Raw genomic sequence first — 26,554 nt, 5'->3', positions numbered from 1 at the left:
TCTCCACTGAATATCCTTCCATTCAGCCTTTCCATGGACACTATTCAAACAATCCCCAGTCCTATGTGGGCTCTGGGAATTGTTTATCCTACAGTTTCTCTGTAATATTTTATCTTGGACATTGTTCGCTTCCAACTTTGTGGGGTTTTTCCATTTGTCTCATTATGTACGTGTTTCCCTTAATTCCTTGAACAAATCCGCACACACAGATTGGTAATTAACTACAGACTCAAGGGGCCCTATGGACACATTTGCAGCAGCTCAGCATTCAAGCCCAGAAGAAACAGACTAGGGAGGAAAAAGACGACTGCAGAATCGTCCCATGTTTCTGCTCAAAACTTCACACTTCCCAAAGACTCGAGGAACCACAGGTTGTTTTGGATAATTGCTCCCCAAAATAATTTTATCTCAAAGATTTAGACCCTAGTCCTAGAAAACGAGCCATTCAGAACCATATCTGAGTTGTTTCATGTCCTACATCCACACTCTGGTCCTTGTTCTATACAAAGCTGGGAACATATGGTGAAGGGGTTAGTACTTGAGTATCATAAATGGTCCAGTTTTTTAAAGTTATGTAAAACCTACTGTGCATTCTACGCCTTTGCAATTAGGGCTTAGACTCCAATCTCTGTAACAGAGTTCAGTCAATTCCCACCACCCCCGTGACACTGAAAAAAAATTGGAGGTTAAAAAAAAAAAAAACACTGGTCATCCTCTGCCCTGGCCTCCAGTCACTCTGAACAGAGATGCTCAGAGGGGATGTATTTATTACTAAGACTTCTGACTGTATCTCCAAATGTTTTCTGGGTTATCTACACCTTTTCTTAGATCAACAACCCAACAGTCTACACTCCATGGCTGGTGCACAGTTGTAGCAGGGACATATCAGGGTTCTGGAAAGAGAATCCACTGCCAGAGAGACCTCGGCAACAACTCTTACAGCGATTTTGTCCAGTAAATGGCGCAGAGCTGAGCGCTGATAGCATACCCAGTCCTAATCTCCTTTCTGCTGAAGACAGAGAATTTGGAAAAACAGTATTTTCTAAGATGAAATAGAGGAAAGGAAAAAGATTATACATAATCACTTTAAATGTTGCTATCAGCAGAGCTGGAAAAATCCCCTGGTTAAATCCCATGGTGAAAATCCGCTAATTTTGAGGGGATTAAATCAACGGAATAATTTTGGATGGGCAGATAACAGAAGTAACCATTCTGACAGTTCTGCCACTCCAGGGAAAGAAACTTAATTTTTAAGTCTCTGGAAGTAATTGCTAGTAGAATTTGGTATTTTTAAAGCTGCCCGTTTGGGACTGTTTCTTATGATACAATTTAGATTTGTATATTCTCTGCAAGTCAGCAATGCTAACATTTTATTCACATACAGATTCAAAGATTAATTATTACTGTCTGGCAACCATTAGACAGTAATCTCCCCAGTTACCTTATCAAAAAAGGACCCAGGCTTGATTGAATCTGGTTGCTATCATAATCCCCATAAAAGAGTTTCTTCTCCATTTTCAACACAGTGGCAAAGCTCTGAGAATGATGTTAATGTGTTTCTCACACGACAAGTGGCCTGTGGGGTCAGTTTCAAGCTATGAGTAGTTCAAAACTTTCTCATTTCTCTTGCTGACAGCTTTCATCCTGGCAGGCATAACCGGGTAGGCAGAAAGTCAGTAGAAGATACAGCAGGAAGGAGACATAGGACGTTTCACCGAGCACGCTAATACCTTCCCTCAGCAACAGTTAGGCCCTGGACACGCCGAAGCTGCTGTGACGGCTGCTGAGGCCGTGGGCAGAGATTTGCACTCCATTTCACAGTGTGTGCTACTACGAGCGTACCTGCCGCTGGACACAGAGCAGACGGTGCACACACACAGTGCATGAACAGGGTTGGCACCGTGGGGAGCCTCCTCCCTGAGAAGGAAAGTGCTACTCTGCCTTCCCTGCTGAAGGGGTGTCAAGAGATGAAAAAGGCCCCTCTGGGCTCATGCCTCCTCAAGGACACACTTTCCCTGGTAGATTCACCATTTACCTTGAGAGCAGAAATGTGAAGTTGGACTGTTCATACCGGTTCTTGTGCTTTGTTTGAGAACTAGCATGTTTTTGGTGAAGAGAAAGCATGTGGCAAGGTGGAGAGAGGTGAGATGTGTGTGAAATTCTTTTCTCTCTGCTTTTCCTCTCCAGCTCTGGCTGCTGAGTGAATGTCAAGTTTAGGGTAGATCGGAGTCTTCTGTTCACAAAATATTGTCCTAGGTGGTCTATTCAGGTTTCTCTCTTGTTTTACTGGTTTAATATTACTTTTCCTCACAGGCTGGCTTCTCACTTGTGACAGACTAAGGCTCCCACTAACATCACTGATGACAGATAGCCCCTGACACAAAAAGCCACGTAATTTGTTTTCCTAAGTCTTGCATGAAGACATCTGAGGAGACCACAGGGGTGAAGACTCTGGAGAGACACACTGGTTAGAAGTTTATTATCACAAAGACAAGGAAAACAGGGATGAGGGAGAAAGATTCCTAAAAATTATTAGAGTAGTATCATATGATGCAACAAATTCCACTTCTGGGCTATTTATCCAAGAGATATGAACACATGAATGTGTAAAGAGATAGCACCCCTATATTCATCGCAGTACTATTCACCACTGCCGAGATAAGGAAATAAACTAAGTGCCCACTGAGGGATGAGCAGATGAAGAGGCACAGATACAACTATGAGAAGAGATGACGTGCTGGTATTTGCAGCAATATTGATGAACCGAGACGGGGTTATGCTTAGTGAGACAAGTGAGACAGTAAAACAAAAACATCCTATGATTGTGTTCACATGTGGAGTATAAAGAAACAAAGCAAATAAACAAACTAAATCAAACACAAACACGTATCCTCAGAGAAGTCTGAGGGTGATCAGAGGGGGAGGGAGTTATGGGGTGGAAAAAGAAAGGTGGTGAATGGAACCTAGAATTGGTGGGGTTACATGCTTACATAGTCCTAGCAAGCCAGGTCTATTCAATAACAAAAAAAAATTTTTTTTAAAGATTTATGTATTTATTTATACAAGCACTGGGTACAGTCAGAAGCGCAGGAGGGTGAGAGAATTCACCAGAGCCAGAGCGGGGAGCAGAGCAGGCAGAAGGACCGAAGTACACTGCTGAGGGGAGCAGCGGGTGGCAGGAGAGGTCTGCGTGCCACGCGGGACCCTCCTCCAGTGGCCAGGGAGCAGCCGGGGACCTAACCGGCGCCACAGAGGCAGCGGGCAGCCTCGCAACTTGGCGCTCAACTGCTGTGCCACCGGGGAGGCCCCCCCAATTTTTTTTTTTAAAGATTCTACAGAGAGACTGAAGAGAAGTAAACTGACCCTCTATAGCTATTGTTTTTCACTAGAGACATTTGTTGATTTTGGCTAATGGGCCAAACCACTGAGAGAACCAGGCCAGAGAACAGGCAGAGAGTTTAGCAGAATTTCTGGGCAGACTTACAGAGCCAGAGATCCTCTCATTTTTACCTAAAGACATTTGCCAAATTATAACACTAAAAATCTAAGAGGAAGCCCTTACAACCCGAAAAATCTAAGAGGAAGACTTCACAGACTGAAAAATCTAAGAGGAAGCCTTGAGAACCCAAAAAATCTAAGAGGAAGCCTTGAGAACCCAAAAAACCTAAGAGTTAGCCTTTATAACCCGAAAAATCTAAGAGGAAGCCTTTGAGCAAGTGGAATGGAGTTTGGGATTCTCATCACAGTGATGAGAAAACAAAGCATTGCTTTTAAAACTGAGCAAAAAGAGCAACCAGACAAGGCTCTCAATGGAGAGGAAGGATGATATTTTAGGAACAGGGGTGAGACAGAGGTGGACTGAAACTTAAAATTGCAACTAAACATTTTCTTAGCTTGGTCCCTGATTAGATTAAGCAATTATCTTTCACATCTAAGCCTTATTAAAAAAAGTATAAAGTAAAACAGTAACAATGCATTATTTACAGCTGATCTAGAAGTAAACTTTAGAATAATAGCACAAAGGGTGAGTGGGAAGCACTGGTAAGATACTGTTAAAAGGTCTTTACACCACACATAAAGTAGCATAATACTATTTGAAAGTAGATTCTGATCCCTTAGAACTCATTAGTTCGCAGGTATTTCTACAAGAGAAATGAAAACGTATCCTCCCAAAAGTCAGACACAGATGTTCATAGCAGCATTAGTACCGAAAGCTCAAACCTAGAAATAATTCAAAATCTGATCAATGGATGACCAGTTAACCATTTTCGGAGCATATCCAAACAATGGGAAGCTACTCAGCAATAGGAAGGAATAAACTGTCAATACATACAACGGTGTGGATAAATTATTAAAAATATGCCGAACAAAAGGCGGGCAGGCACAAAACAGTACATGCCGTGCTTCTCGTTTATGTGAAATTTTAAGATAGGCAAGATGAATTAATAACAACAGAAAACAAAGTCATGATCGCCTGAAGCCAGGGAAAAAGGACACTGAGTGCTGGGAGCATACAGGGGTCTTTTGGGAGGGTGAAAAAGCACAGCATCTTTGACAATAATGGCAGGTTCATGGTCAAAACTCACTGTACAATTAAAATAGGTATATTTTATTATGTGTAAATTGAATTAAAAAAAACCACTAACTACAAATAAAAAATAAATCCTGATCGTGTAGTTTTCAGACAGACAGCAGAGCGCATGAGGACACACACTGCAAGGGGGCTGCCCCATTCCAAGGCTGAGCTGTAGCTGGCTCCTGGAGCCTGCCTGAGGCTGCCTTCTTCCCCATGTCAGTGACACCCCAGGGTTAGAAGTCTGCTACTGCGAATATATCTGTTTACAGAATCCTATACTCAGTGCTAGGACTGGGTGACAATATGAAGACTGAGTGTCTCTTGAATAGATGAGGAGAAAACCTGAGATCTCTGGAACAGTACACACGCAGAATGGAGCCAGTCAGGAGAGGACACAGAAAACAAGTGGCTTGGAGGACAACCATCAGATCAGCAAAATGCCTTGGTTACAGAGCCCAGGCTCTGTAGCACAGACTATGCTTTTTAAACTCTAGCTGTGTCCTTCCTCATGCATCTCACTGGGCCAGGTAAACAGCCTCATTTTCACTGGCACAGATTCCCCCATGACACTTTCCCTGCACCTGCAACCAGTACCGAGCGTCATCTCCAGCCAGAGCTGGCAGGCAAAGCACACCTCGCATTTCCCTGGAAGTTCTTGAAGAGTGTGGGGCTTCCCCCAGGATGCTCACAGACTGGCCCACTTCCTCTGGACCCACGCGTCTCTTGCTCAACACAGAGGTGTGTGCACATCCCAAGTCAATTAATCGGCGTGGGCGCCTCTCAATGACAGACAGCAAACACATTCCAAACGTGGCTTGACTATGCTCACGTAGCTCTTGCTACATCCACACGCCTCCCTGGCTCATATGTTACCCATCTGTTGTAAAATTAATGACACACAGTGCCTCACTTGTGCCCGTACGCTTATGGTCAAATTCAAACAAGAAGTCATGCTTTGAGGGATACGTCAGAGTACATGGAACAGGCTCTGTGGGCTGCCCCCTCCCTTAATAAAGGATTCCATGACTTGGACCACTGGAAAAACATCTGATCAAAAATAGCAAAATGTTCTGCTAAGTAAACCAACATGATAAAGCAATGTCATTAGCATAATTAAGCTGCAGATGTTGGAGTGATGGAAAGGGTTTCTGTAGGGGGTGTGAGACCACCTCAGAGACACTAGTGATGCTCGGAGGAGGCTTGGGCAGGGAATGCTTTGCTTTGCTCCAACTGGCTGGATGCGGTGGGCTGACAGGTGATCAGTTACGTTGAAGGGAGTCAAACCCCAAATTCAACCTATTTAACAGACTACTAGTTGCTTCCCAAAGGGTAAGACAATCAGCTGGGAAATTTCTAGGATCCCCAAAATGGACATGGTATCCACGTTTTGGGGTATCGCCCCCCCACTTCCTGAGATGCAGTGTGCATCAGCCGCACTTCCCGCCCCTGGGGAGAAGCGGTGATGCACAAGGGCCGGGACTTGGATGAGAGCAGGTGACCGCTGCTTCCCATCCTGCCTCCTCCCCGAGGGGCCAGATGCTCGTCCAGTCAGTTCCCTTCTCTGAAGCGCACAGTGGTTAGATCACATGGTATTTCCCTAGTTCCAGCTTTACCCATGATGATTGCACACTATTTGCCAGAACAATCTTTTAGCTTGTGCTCTAATAGCAACCATTTACTTACTCCCTGTACCCCCACAACTGGGGACCAAGTGCTGCTGTATGACCTGCTATCGGGCTGATGCTATTGCTCCCAGCTGGCATTTCAGCCATTTATTGACAAATGAGTGAACAGCCACAGATATAGACACATTTCTGGCTCCCTCCGGCATGCTGGCCCTTTCTGTGGGCTGCAGTGCTTTCTAACAAAAAGGGGAGTTAAATGAACTTAAACTGTCCTCGCTCAGTCCTTATTTAGGACTTTCCATGCGCCAGACATCAAAGCAGACAGGCGGCACTTGCATGTCAAAGACAGAACAAGATCACCACCATTGAGACACTGAGCTCTTTCCTTTACCTTGTCAGTGTCTCTACACCACAGCCATCGGGGTGCAATCGGGAGAGATACCACACAATTAGTAAGGGAAATTTTACGTAAAGAATTATTAAATGATGGTAAGAGAACTTTATAGGGTACCACTGAAGGAGCATACCCAGGGGAGAATAACCGCGCAAGGGGATCCCCCTTCTCAAAGTAGGGTTCATACCTGCTTGGAAGAGGTACAACTGAAGTCCAGTAGTTGAAAGACAAGTCTTTTGGTTAGCCCAGGCCACAGCTGGTTCAGCACAGCTGGGAGAACAGGAAGCAGCCCCCTGAGGAGTAGGTGATCCAGTCAGTGACCAGATAGCCCCAGCACCAGGGGAGGCTCATAGGTACGGGAGGTCTGGCACAGCTGTGCCAACGCCAAGGGGACAAGCCTGAAGGGCAGGGAGGTGTGAGAAGAGGGAATCAGGGCACAGGTGAGTGAGTCAGTGGGCACAAGAGAGAGCAGGCAGAGGGGCTGGAGCTCTGCTCTGGGCAGTAATGGCAGGGGTGGGAAGGTGATGGCCAGGTGAGGCCAGGGCAAGGCGAGGACTGCCTGCTCTGCATCCGGGGTGGGCAGACAGCCCCAGATGCCCTCACGTCCACAGGGGTAACCAGGCAGTGGGTGGGATCTGTGAGAGAAGCCCCCTTTGTCCTGCACTGTCCTCCCAGGGCACTCCACTGAGAAAGCTTGTGTGGTGTTCCGGGTAAGTGGGAAGCGCTCACAGGGCTGAACAGTCACTGCACAGAGCAGGTACTGAAGGGCACACCTGAGCCAAGAGGCAAGAATGGTTCTCAAGAGAGCCCTAAACTTGGGGTCAGGAATTCTAAGTTCAGCTCTGTGATCTTGAGCAAGTGGCTTCTTACATCATAGTTCATTCATTTATAAAATGGAAATAACTCATCCGATTTACTAAGTAAGACTACACTGAGGATCAGATGAGATCACATGCATGAAAGGACTCTGCAGAGTGCTGCACATGTCCTGTGAGCCACTGCTGTGCTCACTAGCACATCCAGCTAGATGACGTTCTGCCTGGAAATCAAGCCACAGAGATGAAGTCCAGTTTTACTTATTTTGAATTGCTGGCACCTAACACACTGACTGGCACAAAGCAGACAGTTAATGAGTCTTTGTTACCAGAATTGCACTGTGTAATTTAAAAACTTACTGACAGTCTCATGAACTGAGGAGCTAAAGCTGAAGGTAATGCTGTGACTGACCAACGCAGGGCCAGGCACAACCTCTCCAAGGTGGCCCAGACTGATGTTTCCCCATCTTTCCTCCTAACACCTGGAAGCTGCTAGAGAAGGTAGTAGGGAGAGCCTCTCTGGCCGGGACCAGCCTCCTCCTAAGGACCAGGGCGAGGGCCTTTGCTGTAGCCCCTGCTACTCAAACAAGGGTGTTCCAGCGGGACTTAACACGCTAGCCAATGAACAGTTGGTGGATTAGTAAACGTGTAAATGAATGGATGAATAAGCAGAGTTGCCCAGTTAAGGTCTTGTCTAGCCTTCTGTTTGAATACGCTAATCATAAGGATCCCAAATTTTTTTTTCCTAAAAATAATGCCTTTTACAAAATACAAAAATCTTTGTCCATTCTGGTCTCTATTACTTTCTCCCTTTTAGTAAAATAGAAGGAGAAATCTGGGCATATGCACAAGCAACTGCTGACTTATTCATTCATTTACTGGATTTTCGCAGCAGAGATCTCACAGTAAAATGTACCAGAACTCTGGGCATCTTGGGCACTGCTGTCTGAGGTCTGAAGAATCTCTCTCTGAGTGAAGGGAACTTCCTGGTGGTCTGAGGCTCCCTTAGCTGCTGATTCATGTGAGGAGGAAGCTGGGAACAAGCTGTGGCTGGAGGGGGCCAAAACTGAGGACATGCTGACTGGTCTGGGGGAGGAGCCTCCTGCCATCTGGTCTCCTCCCCCACAATGGCAGTCCTGAAGGAGAAGCAGAAAGAGGCAAGCAAGTTTAATTACTCTGAAACATACCCTGGGACTTTTCACAGCCCCTTGCAGGGAACTGAAATGTTACATGCTTTTTTAAAGCTAAATGTCATTAATGACATACCCCTGCCCACTTGAGAGCTGGAAGGTATGAATGAGATTCTTGAAAATTATTTTTGTCCATAGCTCTCTACACATGTTTAGCACCAAAAGAGAGAGAGAGAGAGAGAGAGAGAGAGACACGGATCTGCTAAGAAGAGCTCTAAGGCATGGGGTGGGGGTGGGGGGGAACCATGATTGCATTTAATTGCATCTCACCAGGAACACTTCAAATGCCCAAATCTTGTCCCACCAATCACTCCACAACCCTTGATATTCCCAAGGAAGCTGTAAGAAGGACTGACAGCAAATGGGAAACACAGTGACACCTGATTAGCTTTCAGTGATGGTGAGGCCCAGGGGTTCACTCTTAGGGCCCAAGTAGGCTGCTCTTGCCCTCCACTCCCACACCTCAAATTTGGATTCTGAATAGCGCTCTGCCAGCTACAGGGCACAAAACGATAGCAATAATGCATGGCAGAGGCAGAGAAAGATTGCTGGCCCCCAAGGGCTCCCTGGTTCCACTGGAAATCCCAAGCCCTTGAGCAAAACAGGAGTGCAAGAGGGTCAGCACGCACAGACTGGCCTCTGTTCTGCCTGTCAGTACAGATGGCCATGCAGTGTTTCCCAACGGATGAGACAGAAGCAAGGGCTGTGGGGGAGCTGAGAGAGACAACAGGAAAGCAGGTGGAGAATCAGGAGCGTTTCCTCCCCTAGAAAACACTTGTTTGCTCCCTTCAAGGGTTCCATTTGAAAGCCTATACAGAGAATCTTCTGAGGGAGCTTCTTTAGCAAAATCCAAAACATGTATTTGTCATGGAAAGTTGATGAAATAAGGAGTGATTAATTATAGAATTTATTATTCTAAAAAAAATAAGATTCTATAGGAAGAAAATAGGCCTTTCTGTGGCCCTACCTTTTCAAGCAGACATTTTTGTAACTCTAGATCCCCCTGCATAAACTCCAGAGCCAGTGCTCTCTGGCAGTACAGGGGGTTAATATGCAACCTGTGAAGCTATTCACAGCCACTGCAGCATGAGTTTGATTCCCAGCTAGGGAGCTATTCACATGGCGCGGCAGACCTCTCCTGACTCACCCACTGCTCCCCTCAGCAGTGTATTTCGGTCATTCTGCCTGTTCTGCTCCCCGCTCTGTCTCTGGTGAATCCTCTCACCCCTCCGCACCTCTGGCCTGTACCCCAGTTTTTGTATGCATAAATAAAAATCTCTTAAATAAAATAAACTACAGAGCTAAATACAATAGTGATTTAAAATGTTTTTGAATCAGAGTGAGAAGCCAGAAATGGAAGAAGCAAGCACCTTAACATTGGTGCCCTTAGGCAAGTTCTTGCTGAGAGCCTGGAGAAATAATCCTGCAGATGGGGTGCATGTTCCACTAACCCATGAGCCGGAGGTACCTATGCACACATCTGGGCCTGCCTGGGAGAACTTAGTAAGGCTCAAACACAAAAGGGAGGCTTCGAGGAGATGCAGCAAAGGCGGCCACTCCCAGAGCCTCCAGCCTGCTGAATTGGGGAGGCCTGCACAGGGCAATTTGTAAGTCCAACAGCCGCTGCTCACAAACCTGCTGATTTTATTACTACTCGAGTTACTCTACACCACACAATAAAGTACAGAATATACTTTGCAATAAGAACCACCAAAACTGACCAAGAGGGCTTTTTCTGCCGTGAGGTAGAAAAGTGAGCTATCATGAGTCATCACCCCATCAAGAAGAAACCGATCTCTCACACTGGACTCTGAAAAGACACAGTCTTGGTTGCACAGGGAAAATCTAAACTGACATGTCACTGAACAGTTTTCTACACGGCTGTCTGCATCTTGCTGGCATTCTGCGTTAACTATCTGAATGGTTTCAGATTTTTGCCAAGCTTGTATATTTGTGATAACTGGTAGCAGTCTGAGCCTTCATTCTGAAACTGTGTCACCTGAGTCGTTATGCATGTGTCTTTAAAATCAAGGCACATTCTTTTCAACAGGAAATTAAAACCTGAGTGATGAGCTCAAAATCCATACAAACTTAACATGCATCTCAATACAAGAACATTGTATTGCTGTCTATCTGGATGATCTTCATTTCACCCTGTCATAAATCACCCCTGAATTTGGGAGGGATCACAATTACTTTTTAGTCTTTGCAGCATCAGTACCAGAAGCATGTCTAGGTCAACTTCATTCCGATCATAAATCTAACCACCGTGGGAGACTGCCTGAGCATTTGGGAGAAATCTGCGCCTCTAGCAGGTTAGCAGGCTTTCTTATTCCCCTCATACAAATCTACTGGAGGAACAAAAGGATCTGTGACTGCAGCAGATACCCCCAGGAGAGATATGCCCCCCACCTGCCCCAACAGGATTATGGATGTATTTGGCTAAAGCAGTTTGAAAACTACTCCTGTAAATCTGAGGTTTATGATGACTTTGTTTTGGAGAAATCAGATGGTACCGTGCAAATGAGAGGCAGAGGGGACAAAGCTCTCGTGCACTCCATTAATTCATTTAGCCAATATATTTCTTAAGTATGCTGATATTGACAGGACTACTTACATCAGCATGTAGAGCAGCCCGAGACTGGACTGCAAAGTGGACCACATGGTCTGGGATGTGAGTCACTCTTCTCCCGGCTCAAGTGGAAAAGTACCGTGCTCTGTGGCCAACGCCTAACCGCACCCCTGCAAGGGGGGAACTAAACTCCTAGGGTTGAAGTGCTGTGGACAGCATTTTGCTTTGTTCATAGGTAGCCTGGCTGAACCTGCAGGAAGAATCTAAAATGTGGACCAGCACAAAGCACATAGGCAGGCGAGCAATCTCAGGACCAAGGAGGCATGGGGTAAGGCTGAGCTCCATGCCTCACAGCATATCAACATCTAGTACAGATGAGAGAAACTTAATCATTGGGTTTTCCATGAAAAATTCAGATGGGATATATTGTGTTCTTTAAAACTCACCTTCTCAAATAAAAGCCACTACTGAATTTATGATCAACTGCCTTCCCCCTCTTTTCTTTCCTGAGATTGCTCTGATTAAAAGGACATTTTAAAAAATTAAGTCATTTATAAAATGAGATTCTCAAATGCTCACTAAACAACACTAAAAATGACTGGACTCTGGTTTTCTTAAGGGAACATTATTATACAGTCATTATTTTTCCTACCTTTGAGATTAAAAGTTCCCAGAATTTTCTTCCTTACAGGTTTATAAATTGAATCTGCTTATAAACTGAATTTTATTGTCTTTGATGCCTTTTTCTTTTGAAATGAAAATGAACAACTTTTTTTTTTTAAGATTTATTTATTTATTTATACAAGCACTGGGTACAGTCAGAAGCGCGGGAGGGTGAGAGAATTCACCAGAACCAGAGTGGGGAATAGAATAGGCAGACCGACGAAATACACTGCTGAGGGGAGCAGCGGGCGGCAGGAGAGGTCTGCGCGCCATGTAGGACCTTCACCCGGTGGCCGGGGATCAAACCGGCGCTGCAGAGGCTGCTGGCAGCTTCGCAACCCAGCGCTCAACCACTGCGCCACTGGGGAGGTCCAAAAAAATGAACAACTTTTTATTTCAAGGAAAACAAGCTATGACAATGCCAACACCCGGAACTGAGTTACAGGTCTCCAGTCAGACATCACCACCTCACACTTCGGAGAAAAAGCAAAAGAACTCTAAAAAGATTTGAGTATATGAGTGGCAGGGGTCGGTAGGGAGGACACAATGATAAAATCCTTTAAATCCCTCAAATTATAAATGCCATTAAGTTTTACTATGCACTGCCTGAAATTAACTAATTTTAGCATTAAGTGAGGGTGGTCTACTGAGAACTATTTGCATAATGATGACAAAAATCAAAGTTATAGAGAAGCAAAACTGATTCATCTGAAGCTGAAATTCTAATTCCTGAGCAGCTCCTAACTAATAAGCCTAGCAATTCAGAATTGCCCTGGCCCGCTTCCCCCACAACAGAAAAGGGCTTAGTATTAAAACTTCTGAGGAAATTGACAGTAGATACCTATGGGTTTTCAAACTTTCCCACCCAAGTAGCCACACTGGGGAAGGAGAGGGACCATCCTCCCAGCACCCCTGAGAGTTCAGCTTGAAGTCGCGGATTGTAGCAAAAGGTTTCTGAAGTTTTGCATTTTCTCTTTGACTTCTGTATGTATCTTGAACTATAAGCCATCAAATATTCTGTTCTCTTTAAAAATATAAACTCTCGGGCCTCCCCTGGTGGCGCAGCGGTTGAGCACTGGGCTGCAAAGCTGCCCACAGCCTCTGCAGCACCGGTTCAATCCCCGATCACTGGGCAAGGGTCCCACATGGCATGCAGACCTCTCCTGCCGTGCCCGCTGCTCCCCTCAGCAGTGTATTTCGTCGGTCTGCCTGTTCTATTCCCCGCTCTGGTTCTGGTGAATTCTCTCACCCTCCCGCGCTTCTGACTGTACCCAGTGCTTGTAAAAATAAATAAATAAATCTTTAAAAAATATACATATAAACTGGCTAATTGAATCATGTTACCCTGTATTACTTAAGCTATAAGCTAAACTGCTGCATTAAAAAGATCCCAAGTGCAGTTGCCCAGACAAGTTTTATTTCTCATGCACCAGCAACTTGTCATGGGCCTATCAGGAGAACTGCTCCAAGACATTCAGGGATCCAGCTTCCTTCCATCTTGTTGCTCGCTACCCATTAATCCATCATCCTCATCTGATCAGTCCAAGTTGACTCATCTCCCAATGTATGTTTTAGTTCACAGAAAAGGGAAAGAAAAGAGGAGATGAATATCACTTGCACTAACTTTCATTGGTGAAACCTACTCACACAGCTGCAGCAAGCTGCAGAAAATGGAAAACAGAATTGCTAGCTGGATAGCCATGTGCCTGGCAAACCATGAGTGTTACAGAAACACTGGATTGTCATAAAAGTCATGATTTATTTTTTCTGTTTTTCAAGCAAAATGCATCATGACTTTTCCAAAAACCCAATACAGGCCGCAGCCATCTTTTGGCGTTATGTATTCCCTGCGAGTGTCTGAGTCCTCTAAGTGTGCTCCAGTTTAGGAAGCATGCTACAGGCATGAGTTTGCAAACTTTTTCTGTACAAAGTCAGGCAATAAGTATTTTAGGCTTGGTGGATCCTATGTTCTCTGTTGCCACGACTCAACTCTGCCATTGTGATGCAAAAGCAGCTGCAGTCTGTGTGACTAGGAAGAGCAGGGCTGCTGTGTTAGCTACTGTAACTATGAATCTAGAGTTTAAGTCAACACACATTTATTAACTCACAATTTCCGTGGGTCAGCAGTCTGGCTCTTTCACACGGGACCTCACAAGGCTGCAGTCACAGTCAGTTGGGCTGTGTTCTATCCTGGAAGCTTGTCTGGGATAAACTCTACCTCCAAACTCATCAGGATGTTTGCAGAACTTATTTCCTTGTGGCTGAAGGGCGGAGGGCTGAGGACCTCAGTTTCTTGCTGGCTAGTGGTCACCCTCAGCAACCAGAGGCCCAGTCCCCCATTCACAGATCCTTCCCAAAACAGCAGCTTGTTTCTTCAGAACCAAGGAGGAGAAAGTCTCTAGGGAGAGACTGCAAGTGTGACAGAATTTTACATAAAGTAACACATCATGGGAATGACATCCCACCCCCTTAGTCATATTCATTTGGTTAGAAGCAAGTAGCAGGTGCAAGAGGCTTGTCAATGGGTGTGGAGGATGATAGGAGGTCTGTCCGCCACAGCTGTGTTCCAACAAACTGCATAAAACCAGGTGGCAGGACCAGGCCCACAGACCATTGCTTGCTGTCCTGGTCTAATGAGCACAGTGTGGAAGACACTGTGTAAGAGGAATAATCAAAATTCATTGAATAGCAATGACAGAAGTTTCTGAGAATGAGAAAAACTATGTAGAAAGACAGTCATAGAAAAACAAACTCTTAAGACTCTGATCCCATCCCATAACATATCTGTTATCTTATTTTGACAATAAAAAGTAAGAGTAGGCTAGGCTGGCGTTATGTTTGAACCTAGCAATCAAAAGATAAAGATTACTTACTGGAATGCCAAGGAAATTCTAAGTGAAGGGGCTTCATGACCACGCTTCCTATAATTTTGACTTGAATCCAAACCTGAATTGGAATGATTTCAATGGAAAACCTGGTCATTTTCTTAGTGACTATGAAAATGACAGTGCACACATTATGTGATTATTCCAAGTCAGGAATTATGCTAAATATTTAACATGAGTGATCGCATTTAATCTTCATAATTTTCCTTAGCTATTTGGATTATTACTCTTACATTCTCCCCTCTGCTCCTACCTCTTTTCCGAAAACAATATAGGAAAGCTATTTTACTCATAAAAAATTCAACTGGCATTATTTTATACAGGCAACCACACTCACATTTGTATACATTCATACCATAAAATGCTACACCCTTCAGTTCAACTCATCCTAAAACGTAAAAAATTTATTGACCGAAGTTAAGTAACATATTTACAGAGAATGTAAAATTTGCCTTGCAATTTTAAGGATACCCATTTTAGCACAAATTACAATTATTTTTATTCGTGATCTGAATCTGTCTCCAACACTATGAAGAGAATCATTAATATGCTGCATAAAGAAAAGCATATGAGAAAACCTGTTAGGAAATCATTACACTCAGAAAAAAATTAAAGTGCGCAGAGAAGGCCACACTAGAATGGGGGTCTGCTAATACCAGCACTATTTTATATTTCTTTCTTATATCATTTCCCAAATGAAACATATTTGGAAAAATATGCAAGGAAAAATACCATAATGTGTCTGATGGCATGTGACTACTTTCTTACTTTTATTAATGTGTGCATAAAGTTTTGTGTTCTAAGGAAGACTTCATATCTTGTATCCATGGGCCCTTTGGACAAATAAAGGTGTCATCAAGTATGCAGAAAACAATCAGGTCAGGCAAAGAAGCAACAGTAGGACAGTACTGGCTTCCTGCTGGCTTGCAGAACTGGGGAATGTGTATTGGAACTTCAGGACTCAGAACAATTATCTCTCTTGGCTGCTATTTGTCTAAGAAGCAATAATCCACATAATTTACAAGAAGACAACCACTGAATCCTTCAGCAAACACAACCTGGAAGTCTATCTTCAAGGAAAAATAACGAGGTGGCAGGAGTGTGATAGAGACGGGGTCTTCCAGAGCATCATGTGAGGGAATCCAGCTGTGCCTGGATAGTCTCCAGCTGTTTACAAAGAAAAATGAGAGAGGATGTTGGTGAAGGGAGAGAGCTTCAGAAGAAGCACTGTTTAGAAAGATGCTGCTAGAAGGAGAGGAATGGCACTGATAACTGTGCATTTTAAATCCATTCACACAGCAATAAAAGTACCACTTAGAAAAGTTTTCCTTTTATGTGAAGATATTAGACTCCATGCTTGCAATCTAAGTTTTCAAATTTGTAAAGGAGGATTTCTAAATAATACTTCTTAAATACACCCAGCTGTTTCAGTTTAAATGATCAGTACATAAGACTTTATAGGGAATGGGAGGTAATATATTTTCCAAGATGATGAAATCAGTATTTGGAAAGAAACAAATTATGCTCAAAGATAAATCTTTCAAGACTGGCATCCACCTTCTCTCTTGGGCTCAGAAATTAAAATATTTAACATTACTCATAGCTAAAGTGCCTCTGTGGCCAGGAACTACAAAGTTCATTACTTCAAGCTTCACATTATAGTAACAATCCTATTGTTTCAGTGAAAACCATTTCCAGTTTCTCGCTGATTTAGCTTGTCAGATTCTCTGCATCTCAGCCATGTTTCCTACTGTCAAACAGAGGTGTTTATAAGGGAAACGTAAAGAACTTATTAGCTCCATTATAGGGCATTTAAAAATATGAATGGAAACATTTTTTAAAAATCAGAAATAATTTTAAAAATACAGACCTTGTTATAGAAATCAAACAATTCCTTATGATTGAATTCCACAAGAACTTTCTCCAGGCTCTGTAAGGAAGACAGACAAAGAGAAATCGGTTGTAAACAATTTATTCTGCATTTCTTTCTATCCAGTTAATCGCAAAATATGCCATATTATTCTGTATGGTTTTTACAAAAATACTTACCTACTCAACTCTGCTGTTCCGAGAACTCATAAACGTACCTAATAGCACTCCACATTACCAAAAGGTTTCAACTCTACAGGGACATCTGTTTTTTAAGTTGTTTCCACAAAGGTTAATAAAATATATGCCAGCAAGAATAATTTCATTATCTATTTTTTTTTCAAGACAGAGATAATACATGAGATTATATTTCATCTTTCTCAGCAGTCCACTTGAAATTTAGTAAATACCATTACACAAAGAAAGACACTGGAGGCGGGATATCTGATTGAACTCATCCAGCCATTAATGCCTCACATCAGCACAGCTGCTGCCTCAGAGCATTAATCTAACAGTTATGATCTTAACATGCTGAGATGGTTACCTTTTTGAATGTACAGACTCAGCAAAAGTTAACAATTAACACAACAGCTTCAAGGCTGGGACTTAGACACCTGCCTTCCTTTTACCTCACTTGCAATGGAGAACCTTTATGGATGCTAATTAATATTGCATATGTATGTATGTATGGTGGCAACATTAACACAACTCAACCTGCTTTTGGTTGAATTTGTAAACTGAGGAAACACTTCTTTGTTAAGTTTACTCCAAGGTATTCAATTCTTTTTGATGAGATTGTAAATGGGATTATTGTCCTGATTTCTTTCTCTTCTAGTTCACTGTTTGCATACTGATTTTTTTTTAAAGATTTATTTATTGATTGATTGATTGATACATACATACATACAAGCACTGGGTACAGTCAGAAGCGTGGGAGGGTGAGAGAATTCACCAGAGCCAGAGCGGGGAGCAGAGCAGGCAGAAGGAGCGAAGTACATTGCTGAGGGGAGCAGCGGGCAGCAGGAGAGGTCTGCGCGCCATGTGGGACCCTCCTCTGGTGGCCGGGAGCAGCCGGGGATCGAACCGGCGCTGTAGAGGCTGTGGGCAGCTTCACAACCCAGCGCTCAACCGCTGCACCACCGGGGAGGCCCCCTGCATACTGATTTTTGTAAAGTATTTTGGTTTTAGAATAAATGAAAAAAGAATAGCTACTTTAAATCCTTATCCTTCAGGAATGAGACAAAACTAGTTTTTCAAACTATAAGAAAAATTAGTTGGCTAACTGGCAATATCACTGAACTTCCACAGGTTGCCCAGCATCCTCCAGCAATGCTACATTTCCACCCAGCAGTTAAATGGCAATGATAGGCCTTGGTTTACCCTAGGGAAAAGCAAGGCACGTTCATTACTCCCCTACCACACCAAAAGTTAGTAGGGACTAAAGACTCAATCGGTACGTAAACCACCAACGTGCTGCACCCCTGGAGGCAGCAGCTAAACAAGATTCTTGTTTCCTGAATGCTGCTTGCTTTCCTTTAAGGTAGAGTTTCCTAAAGTGTTCCACAGAGGAAAGGGAAAAGCGTGACTGTGAAAGCAAATGTCTTAAAATAACAACAGCTAAGATGATGTGTATGCATGTATATATAGACATGTATTTATACACACTATAATTTCACATTATATAAATTTAGTATCATGCTCTACTGACATACTTAGCTCCAAGAAAGAAAAATGCTGATACCTCAGATGAAATTAGCAAGGCACCCATACCTATGTCTGGCATAATCACAGGGAGCTATCATCACTATAATTTTCTATTCAATTCAAAGTGACTGTAAGGAGACCCTGAGAATAGGGGAGTAGTTTGGAAGTGTTTCGAGTACATGTGTATCCGCAGAACTTGCAAATCTGTATTTTCCTAGGGGTGATCAAAGGCAGCTGCTTTTAGGGAGATAAGGATGGAACTTACACGTGTAGGACTGAAAGCAAAGGGGGACTGGGCAGCGACCATATGCCCACTTTGTCACGTTCTGAGTCCATGTATCGTAACAAGAAAGGAATACAGATCACATTTTCATTGAACAGTCTGATAGTTTTACTCGTAATTTCAAATTTAGACATATGGTCCACGGTTCCCTTTTTTCACACATGCTTTCACGTCCCACACATATTAGGAGCGGGCCTGTTCAAAATCTTTCCTGGGACCCTGACATTTCTAGGAGGAAAATACATTTCTAGCTTTCTTTGTGAATAACTAGAAAGTCACAAATTTGCTTAGCAAACTAGAATCAATTGTCTAACTTGACTGCTCACTCTTCAGAATGTATGGAAGGGTAGGCCTATTAAGGAAACATGCTTTCAAATAGTTTTTCTTCATTTAAGGTCTGGATACAAATCAATGTTTGTCCATACCCAATAGGATATAAGAAAAACACTAAATTAAGTAAGAGTTCAATTAGTATTCCAGGGGTACTTCTTTTTGAATTATTCAGTTCTACAAATCTCTATACAACTCCTGTCTTTTGACTCAACTCATGGTTTAGAATCTTTGCTAAGAGAAAAGGAGGAGAAAATGAAATGAAATTCCTACCCACTATTTCACTCTTAGCAGTTCTAACAGGTTTTCTGGAGGTAGAGGTAAAAATTTCTGACTAAAGTAGTTTTATAGACTGTATTTGACAACAGATTTAGTTACCCATGTGCTTTCTATCCCTGTCATTAGGTAATGAGACTTGACTACTTGGTCCTATTTTTTCCTCCTGAGAGCTAGAAAGACAGTCTGGATAATAAAATGTAGCTTATCATGTCATAACCAAACAGGAGGGGAAATATCTAAGGAGCATGAAACTACAATAGCAAGATACCAAAATGCATTTTCATCTTGTCAATCATAAACCTAAACTATTTTAAAATTGAACTACTGGGCCTCCCTGGTGGCCCAGGGGTTGAGCACTGGGTTGTGAAGCTGCCCACAGCCTCTGCAGCCCCGGTTCGACCCCTGGCCACCGGGTGAGGGTCCCACATGGCGCGCAGACCTCTCCTGCCGCCTGCTGCTCCCCTCAGCAGTGTACTTCGTCAGTCTGCCTGCTCTGCTCTCCCCCTTTGATTCTGGTGAATTCTCTCACCCTCCCGCGCTTCTGACTGTACCCAGTGCTTGTATAAATAAATAAATAAATAAATAAATAAATAAATAAATAAATAAATAAATAAATAAATCTTTATAAAAATAAATAAATAAAATTGAACTGCCTAACTCTAATCACTTGGTGAAACCAAATAAGTATAACCTTCTGATAGATATGTGTATTGTGTGTGTGTGTGTGTGTGTCTGTATACACACGTATCTTTAAATAGTGCTGTATCTTATCATTTTACAAATGTTTGGGAAAAAGTTACATTCCAGTCTTCTAGTAATGAGATACAAAGGATATTTTCATACCATGCAAATCATCTTTTAAGTGAAAAGATTTTAAATATTCTTAAAGACATTGATAATTGTAGAAGAGAATCTATGTAATCTTCCAAAGGAATATAATGATAGTAAGTTTATACAAATTATTCTATGAGGGCTTTTTGTTGCTTAACAGGAGTATCAATGGGTACTGTTATTATCCGGGAAAACTCAAGAGAAATATTTACTACATCTGGTAAAACAAAAAAACAAAAAAAAAAACTACTTTAATAGCTAAGTGCACCAAGATAATTATGTATACATGCGTAGCATTTCACCTTGGCTTTTCTAAGTCACGGAGGCTTAGATGTGGAGACACTGGTTAGGAGACAAAACCAGTCCAGACAAAAGATAATGACTTGATTTTATGTGATGGCAACAGTGATAAAGAAAAGTGAAAAACTTGAGACATGGTCTCAAGGTGGCAGAGATAGCATTTGGTAACAAATTTGAGCTGGCGGTGGGAGGGGGTAAGGAATAGATGGAGTCAAGAATCACAGGTCTCTGGCAGGTGAAACTGGCTGGATGGAAATGACTCCAGAGATGGTAGAGGGGCAGATCTGAAGAATGGGAGAATCAAAGTTGCAGTTTCTACACAATTAGCTTGATAGGTCTAAGAGTTCCCTGAAAAATAAACGAAATAAGTCTAGAGAGCCAGAAACGAGACTCAAGTAAAAGATAAATGTTGGGGAATGACAGATAAATTGCAATTTAAAACCATAAAAGTAAATGAGATTTCCTAGGATAAGAATGCAGTGTGAGAGGGGAGGGTAGCCTGTGGCTGGACCTTAAGAAACTCCAGCTTCTAGGGTAGGCAGGTGTTCTATAAATGAAGATCCACAAAAGCTTTCTGCATGACATGTGGAAATGTATGGTGGGCATTTATTAGATGAATCAAAAAAATTTCATAAGTTAGTATACAGGCAATAAAACTGGTTGGCTTATTTTTAAATATGCCTTCAATCTTCCATTTTCCTGTAAAACCCATTAAAGTCACTAATATTGTTAACTGAACACACACAGGCTAGAAGATTTACTAGATTTACTCTTTATAACTCTTTGTACATATAAGATTACAACCAAGAACCTATTCAGAAAATTCATTACTTATAATGTCTAAGGTGGTCTCATGTACTTTATACCAAATTAGAATTTCTTCCTCCTGTCTGAAAACATTGCTAAAAGAAAATGAAAGTGCAAAGATTAACAATCTGCCAATTTCTTTAAAAAGAAAAAAATCTATTTATTTGCCCATTCTGTTTTGTTTTTCATTTATAATCCTATCTACAAGTACCTACATTATGTTGCACGTATCCATTAGCCAAATTCCCATAGAAGCAGAATTCAGTAAGGTCTTCAGAGAGGTCTAACTTGATGAAAGCTGACAGTAAAAATGTCCTTTGCTTTCCCAGTAATAAGGAATTAGGAATACATAAATTTTCCATGAGAAATGCATTAGCTTCTTCACAAATTATATAAGCAGAAATATCTAAATAATATAGATATAAGTTAAATTAGAATTAAACTAAATTTATAGTGCTTAACTTTGAAACTCAAGTTGAACATCAGAATTAGAAATGATATCTTTTCACCTAAGAAGTCAAGAATGGAGGATTCCAGTAAAACAACCTCTTGTCCTAGTTGAATCTTAAAATAATTGCTAGTTACTTAAAGAGGAAGTTTTCTTTCAATTACAGAAATGAAGGACAGTGATAAAATTATAATTATATTTCAAGTTTTACTTAATGGGTTTCTAAAACAAAAATCATTGGATTATATTCTCTATAACTGTAGACAGTTATGTGTAATTATAAATATATTCCAGTATATATATAAATATATAAATAAATATATAAATAATATAAATAAATATGTAAATAACATAATATAAATATATAAATAATATATATTTATATATATAAATATATTCCAGTTTGTTGACAATCTTTACCATTATTGTTTTTTAAAAAGAACTAGGGAATATAATTTAAGCTTCCACCATAGACTGGAAAGATCATGAAACTCTACTCATACAAACAAGCATTAGCCATTTCTGTTACCCATAATATTCATTCCTACAATAAACATTTAAAATGCATAGACACAAAGACAAACAAGCTATGGAAAGATTCTACTCTCAACCACAGAAAGAGCCTTCTCTAAGGAGGTAGGCTGGCCTCCCACCTAAGGGGCAACCATATGAAGAATGTATCGGAGAGGGTCCTCTGCCCACCTGTCAGATCATGGGGTCAGCCTGACAACCAAAGAGGTTGCTCCCACCAGCTCTGATTCCAAGGGAGCCAGTTTCAGAAGGTGCAGGCAAAAGCATTCCAGATAGAGGGAGAAAACAAGTCTCCACTTCTCTGTGAGGCTGCCACACTATGGGATGTCCCATGGTTATATTCAGTTCTGTGCTGCTGAATTCTAGGAGACTGAAAAGCACACCTATATAAGCTAATTAAACTGTGAGCTAAGATAAGGAACTACAATGTCAGAAGAAAGAGCTTACCTAGTTCAATTCTCTTATAAAAATATAGATGAGGAAACCTGCCCCACCAAGATGAACTAACAAAGTAGACAGTGGTGAGACCAGTCATTCTTTCCACTGCATTCTTGGGGTAACTGAAGAAAAAACAGGCCTTCTTACCCGTAAATCATGCTAACTCATAGGGAAAAAAATTCCCCATGAACTTGTATAATAACTTCCCTTTTGTTCTTCATTCTACACAGAAATACATAAAAGCTGTACTTAGGGTACATATGTTGATAAATATGGCTGATGAAGTGCAAAAGTATCTCAAGAAATAGTGTTAATGTGAGGTTAAAGTCCTCAAATTCTCAAAAGCTTTCAGAAAAAAATATAAGCAAACTTTTTTGTTTTGGTTACATTTCTGAAAAAGCCAAGGAGAAATTTTCAAAAAAGTTAACATAGTACCATTGCCATATTTATTTTTTGTTTAAATAAAGGATTTTTTTTTTTTAAGATTTATGTACACAAGCACTGGGTACAGTCAGAAGCGCAGGAAGGGGAGAGAATTCACCAGAGCCAGAGTAGGGAACAGAACAGGCAGACCAACAAAATACACTACTGAGGGGAGCAGCAGGTGTGGCAGGAGAGGTCTGTCATGCCATGTGGGACCCTCACCAGTGGCCGGTGATCGAACTGGCACTGAAGAGCCAGGGAGCAGCTTCGCAGCCCAGTGCTCAACCACTGTGCCACCAGGGGAGGCACACATTGCCATGTTTAAAATTCTAATCCAAACCAACAAAAATAAGATAACTCAACGAATATAATACATCATACAAAAAACAGAGTAAAAGAAATCATCACTTTCACGTAAATAAAGTTGATTTTTTTCGTTGATTGCTCAAGCCCTGTGATTTTCCAGGCTCTTCATTATAGTACTGCCCAGTGCAGCAGGCCCCAAGGCCTCATGGGGTGTGCGGAGGAGGGAAGTGGGCCCCTGAAAACCCTGGGCAAAGCTTGATAAACACTACGAAAAGGACAACTGTCATGCTACGTATGGGGTGCACACCACAAAAGATGTTCTCCCAGAGTTAACTAGAGCAAATGATCCCCTCCCTTGCTTCACTCTTGGAAAAGTACAGTTTGACAAAATGCTTGTCTATTTAAGGATATAAGCAGTGTACAAATGGCAAGACCAAATTTCAAGCTTGTTAGCGTGGCATTCAAGACTTCCAAAGCCTCACCAGGATGTCTCCTGCAGCCTTAGCATCCAGCAGCCTCTCACTGGCCTGGCAGCGGTGCCAGAGCGCTTTGCATAACGCCCTGCAGGTTGAGTTCTGCTGTGCCCAGTGATCATCCAGCAGTGCTCTGTGAGCACCGCATATGTATACCTGTGCCCATATACCAGCCACTGCATTGGGCTAGCCTTTTGTCTTCAGTTCCAAATAGTCTAGCACCCGATGTCTATTTCAAGTTTGCCTTTCCCTCCAACACTGGATGGAAACACCTGCCTTTGTACCACAGACTGGAAACTATGCTTCATTTTCCTTTACTGTAGTCCAATAGCCTGGCACAGTACCTGAGGATAGCACTTACTCCCTTAATAAACACTCCCTTAATATATGTTTTTTCAGCTTAAATTTAAATCCAGCTTAAAAAGAAGTGGTTGCTAAATGTGCTTTCTTCTGTGTCTGTGTGTGGTGTGGGGGTGTGTGGGGGTGTGTGTGGGGGGACAGTATATATAGGGAGTATCAGAATAAGCAGATTTTGCATAAATGATGGCTAATGTCCAATCACGATAGATGACCATCATCGTGTAGGTCTCAGAATTCCTGTTTATTTAGTAAATACATCAGGTTACATAACAGTACAATAATGAAACTATAAATATTGATTCTTTAATTTGAAAAGTGGCTTCCCATATTTAAAGGCCCCTGTCTCAATTAGTTAAATTCAGAAGATTTGAGGTTTTATACATGCTTAGCTGAAAATGTAATAGTTTTGGCTGTCAACATAACAACAAAGCTTTTTGGGCTAGAAACTTTGAGTTAATATAAAAATTGTGTAAACGTGTACATGAAATAGTTCAACAAGCAACTATAAACCAGAGACACACTGGGGGGTGGGAGGAAGAGAGGAGGGATTAAGGTCAAAATAGGGGGGAGGGAATTGTATGGGGAATATCACCAAAATGAAAATGCATACATTGTGCAAAAATGAAAAATGATGTAAGAACTATATAAAATGAAATAATTTTAAAAACTGTTAGTAAATGTTTACTCAGAGGTGTCTAATTCAGCTATTAGGAAATTTAACCTGTTATCTGTATATGTCCCTTTCAGCTGGGCAAAACATTACTTTGCTTTTATGTAGAAGAAACTACAGGCTTGGCAGCCATATCATCACCCTATTTTCTGTCCCTTTAAAGATAGAAAGTGCAGGCCTCCCCTGGTGGTGCAGAGGTTGAGTGCTGGGCTGCAAAGGTGCCAGCAGTCTTTGCAGCACTGGTTCAATGGTTCAATCCCCAGTCGCCGGCGAGGGTCCCACATGGCACGCAGACCTCTCCTGCCGCCCGCTGCTCCCCTCAGCAGTGTATTTCTTCGGTCTGCCTATTCTGTTCCCCGCTCTGGCTCTGGTGAATTCTCTCACCCTCCCCCGCTTCTGACTGTACCCAGTGCTTGTATAAATAAGTAAATAAATCTTTAAAAAAAAAAAAAAGATAAATGTGCTATGCATGAGCAGATCACAAACTTGGAGCCAATCGGCTGCATCTCCCATAGTAGCCTTTAACTGTAACTTATTATGTGCATGCCGATATGTCATCATGATTTTCAGCTTTGGTACTGAAATATTTAGCTATGGTTGCTGAATGTAATCAGCAAGAGGTTTTGAATATGATTACACGAAGCTCCTTAAATGTGAAAAATTGTGAAGAAAAGCACTGACAGTAAAAAAAAAAAAGATTTTTTCCTGTAATAAGTATTACAGGTGGTACTTTTTGTGGAACTTTTACTTCATTCTAATTATAAGTACTCATCTAATTACTGCTAAATTATCATTACAAATTTAAAATGGCTGTACTACTTAACTTCTTGAAATGTGTGTCCTAGCTGAGAGATTCTAGGTAAATTGCAGGCACCAATTTGAAATCATATTATATTCCCTTATTTAATTTTAAAGACTCTGAGCTCAATGCCCAATTTTGGGCTTCTCCTTTGTTCATAAATTCACTTTATTGTAGTCATAGACAGAAATTTGGATGATGCGCATGTGTTTTCAAGAAGCACTAAGTATTTTGTATCCTAAATTAAATACCCTAATGTAATTAAGAAAAAAGGTACTTAAAAACATTGGTTGATCTAATTTTTTTTTTTTCATCCTGTGCTGCCAGGTCAATCTTCTGGAAAGACTAATATGTGCACCTAAATGAATATAAAAAAATTAGTTACGATTTACATTTATCAGCTAATGGAAAGCAAAATAAAAAAGACAAGCTCAGCATTTGCTTTATTTGATGAAGGCCACTAACTATCATATGAGGGACACCTGAAAATCAACTGTTGACCTGCATGCTGAACCAGAGTAAAAGCAGTTAAAATAAAAAGTATTTTAATTCTTTTAAATTTAAAACAATCACATGGATTTAAAAACTATTCAAAAGGTAAATCCACAACATTCAGTGATTCTCTATGGAGAAATTGAAGCGAGAGAGAGGATGAGTTAAGAATTAAGGAGGGGCCTCCCCGGTGGCGCAGCAGTTGAGCGCTGGGTTGCAAAGCTGCCCGCAGCTTCTGCAGCGCAGGTTCGATCCCCGGCTGCTCCCCGGCCACCGGAGGAAGGTCTCACATGGCGCGCAGACCTCTCCTGCCGCCCGCTGCTCCCCTCAGCAGTGTACTTCGGTCCTTCTGCCTGCTCTGCTCCCCGCTCTGGCTCTGGTGAATTGTTTCACCCTCCCGTGCTTCTGACTGTACCCAGTGCTTGTATAAATAAATAAATAAATAAATCTTTGAAAGAAAAAAAAAAAAAGAATTAAGGAGGAGGGCCTCC

The 26,554-nt window shown here is 41.9% G+C and overlaps 1 protein-coding gene across 5 annotated transcripts in view; it reads right to left on the bottom strand.

The window, feature by feature from the left end:
* Positions 1-15,848: 15,848 nt before the first annotated feature.
* The window catches only part of COMMD10 (COMM domain containing 10), a gene marked incomplete at both ends in the record, with an annotated part of 122,712 nt that continues 112,006 nt past the window's right edge, over positions 15,849-26,554 (bottom strand). For all 5 annotated transcript variants that reach the window (XM_084252744.1, XM_084252741.1, XM_084252742.1 and 2 more), the window contains 2 exons: positions 15,849-15,887; positions 16,591-16,650. In XM_084252744.1, coding sequence (XP_084108870.1) covers positions 15,849-15,887; positions 16,591-16,650 — 99 coding nt within the window. The remainder of the gene's footprint in view (positions 15,888-16,590; positions 16,651-26,554) is intronic.

Source organism: Talpa europaea, assembly GCF_964194135.1.
Source record: "Talpa europaea genome assembly, chromosome: 13".
Lineage (NCBI taxonomy): Eukaryota > Metazoa > Chordata > Mammalia > Eulipotyphla > Talpidae > Talpa > Talpa europaea.
This window is presented reverse-complemented; position numbering and strand designations above follow the sequence as displayed.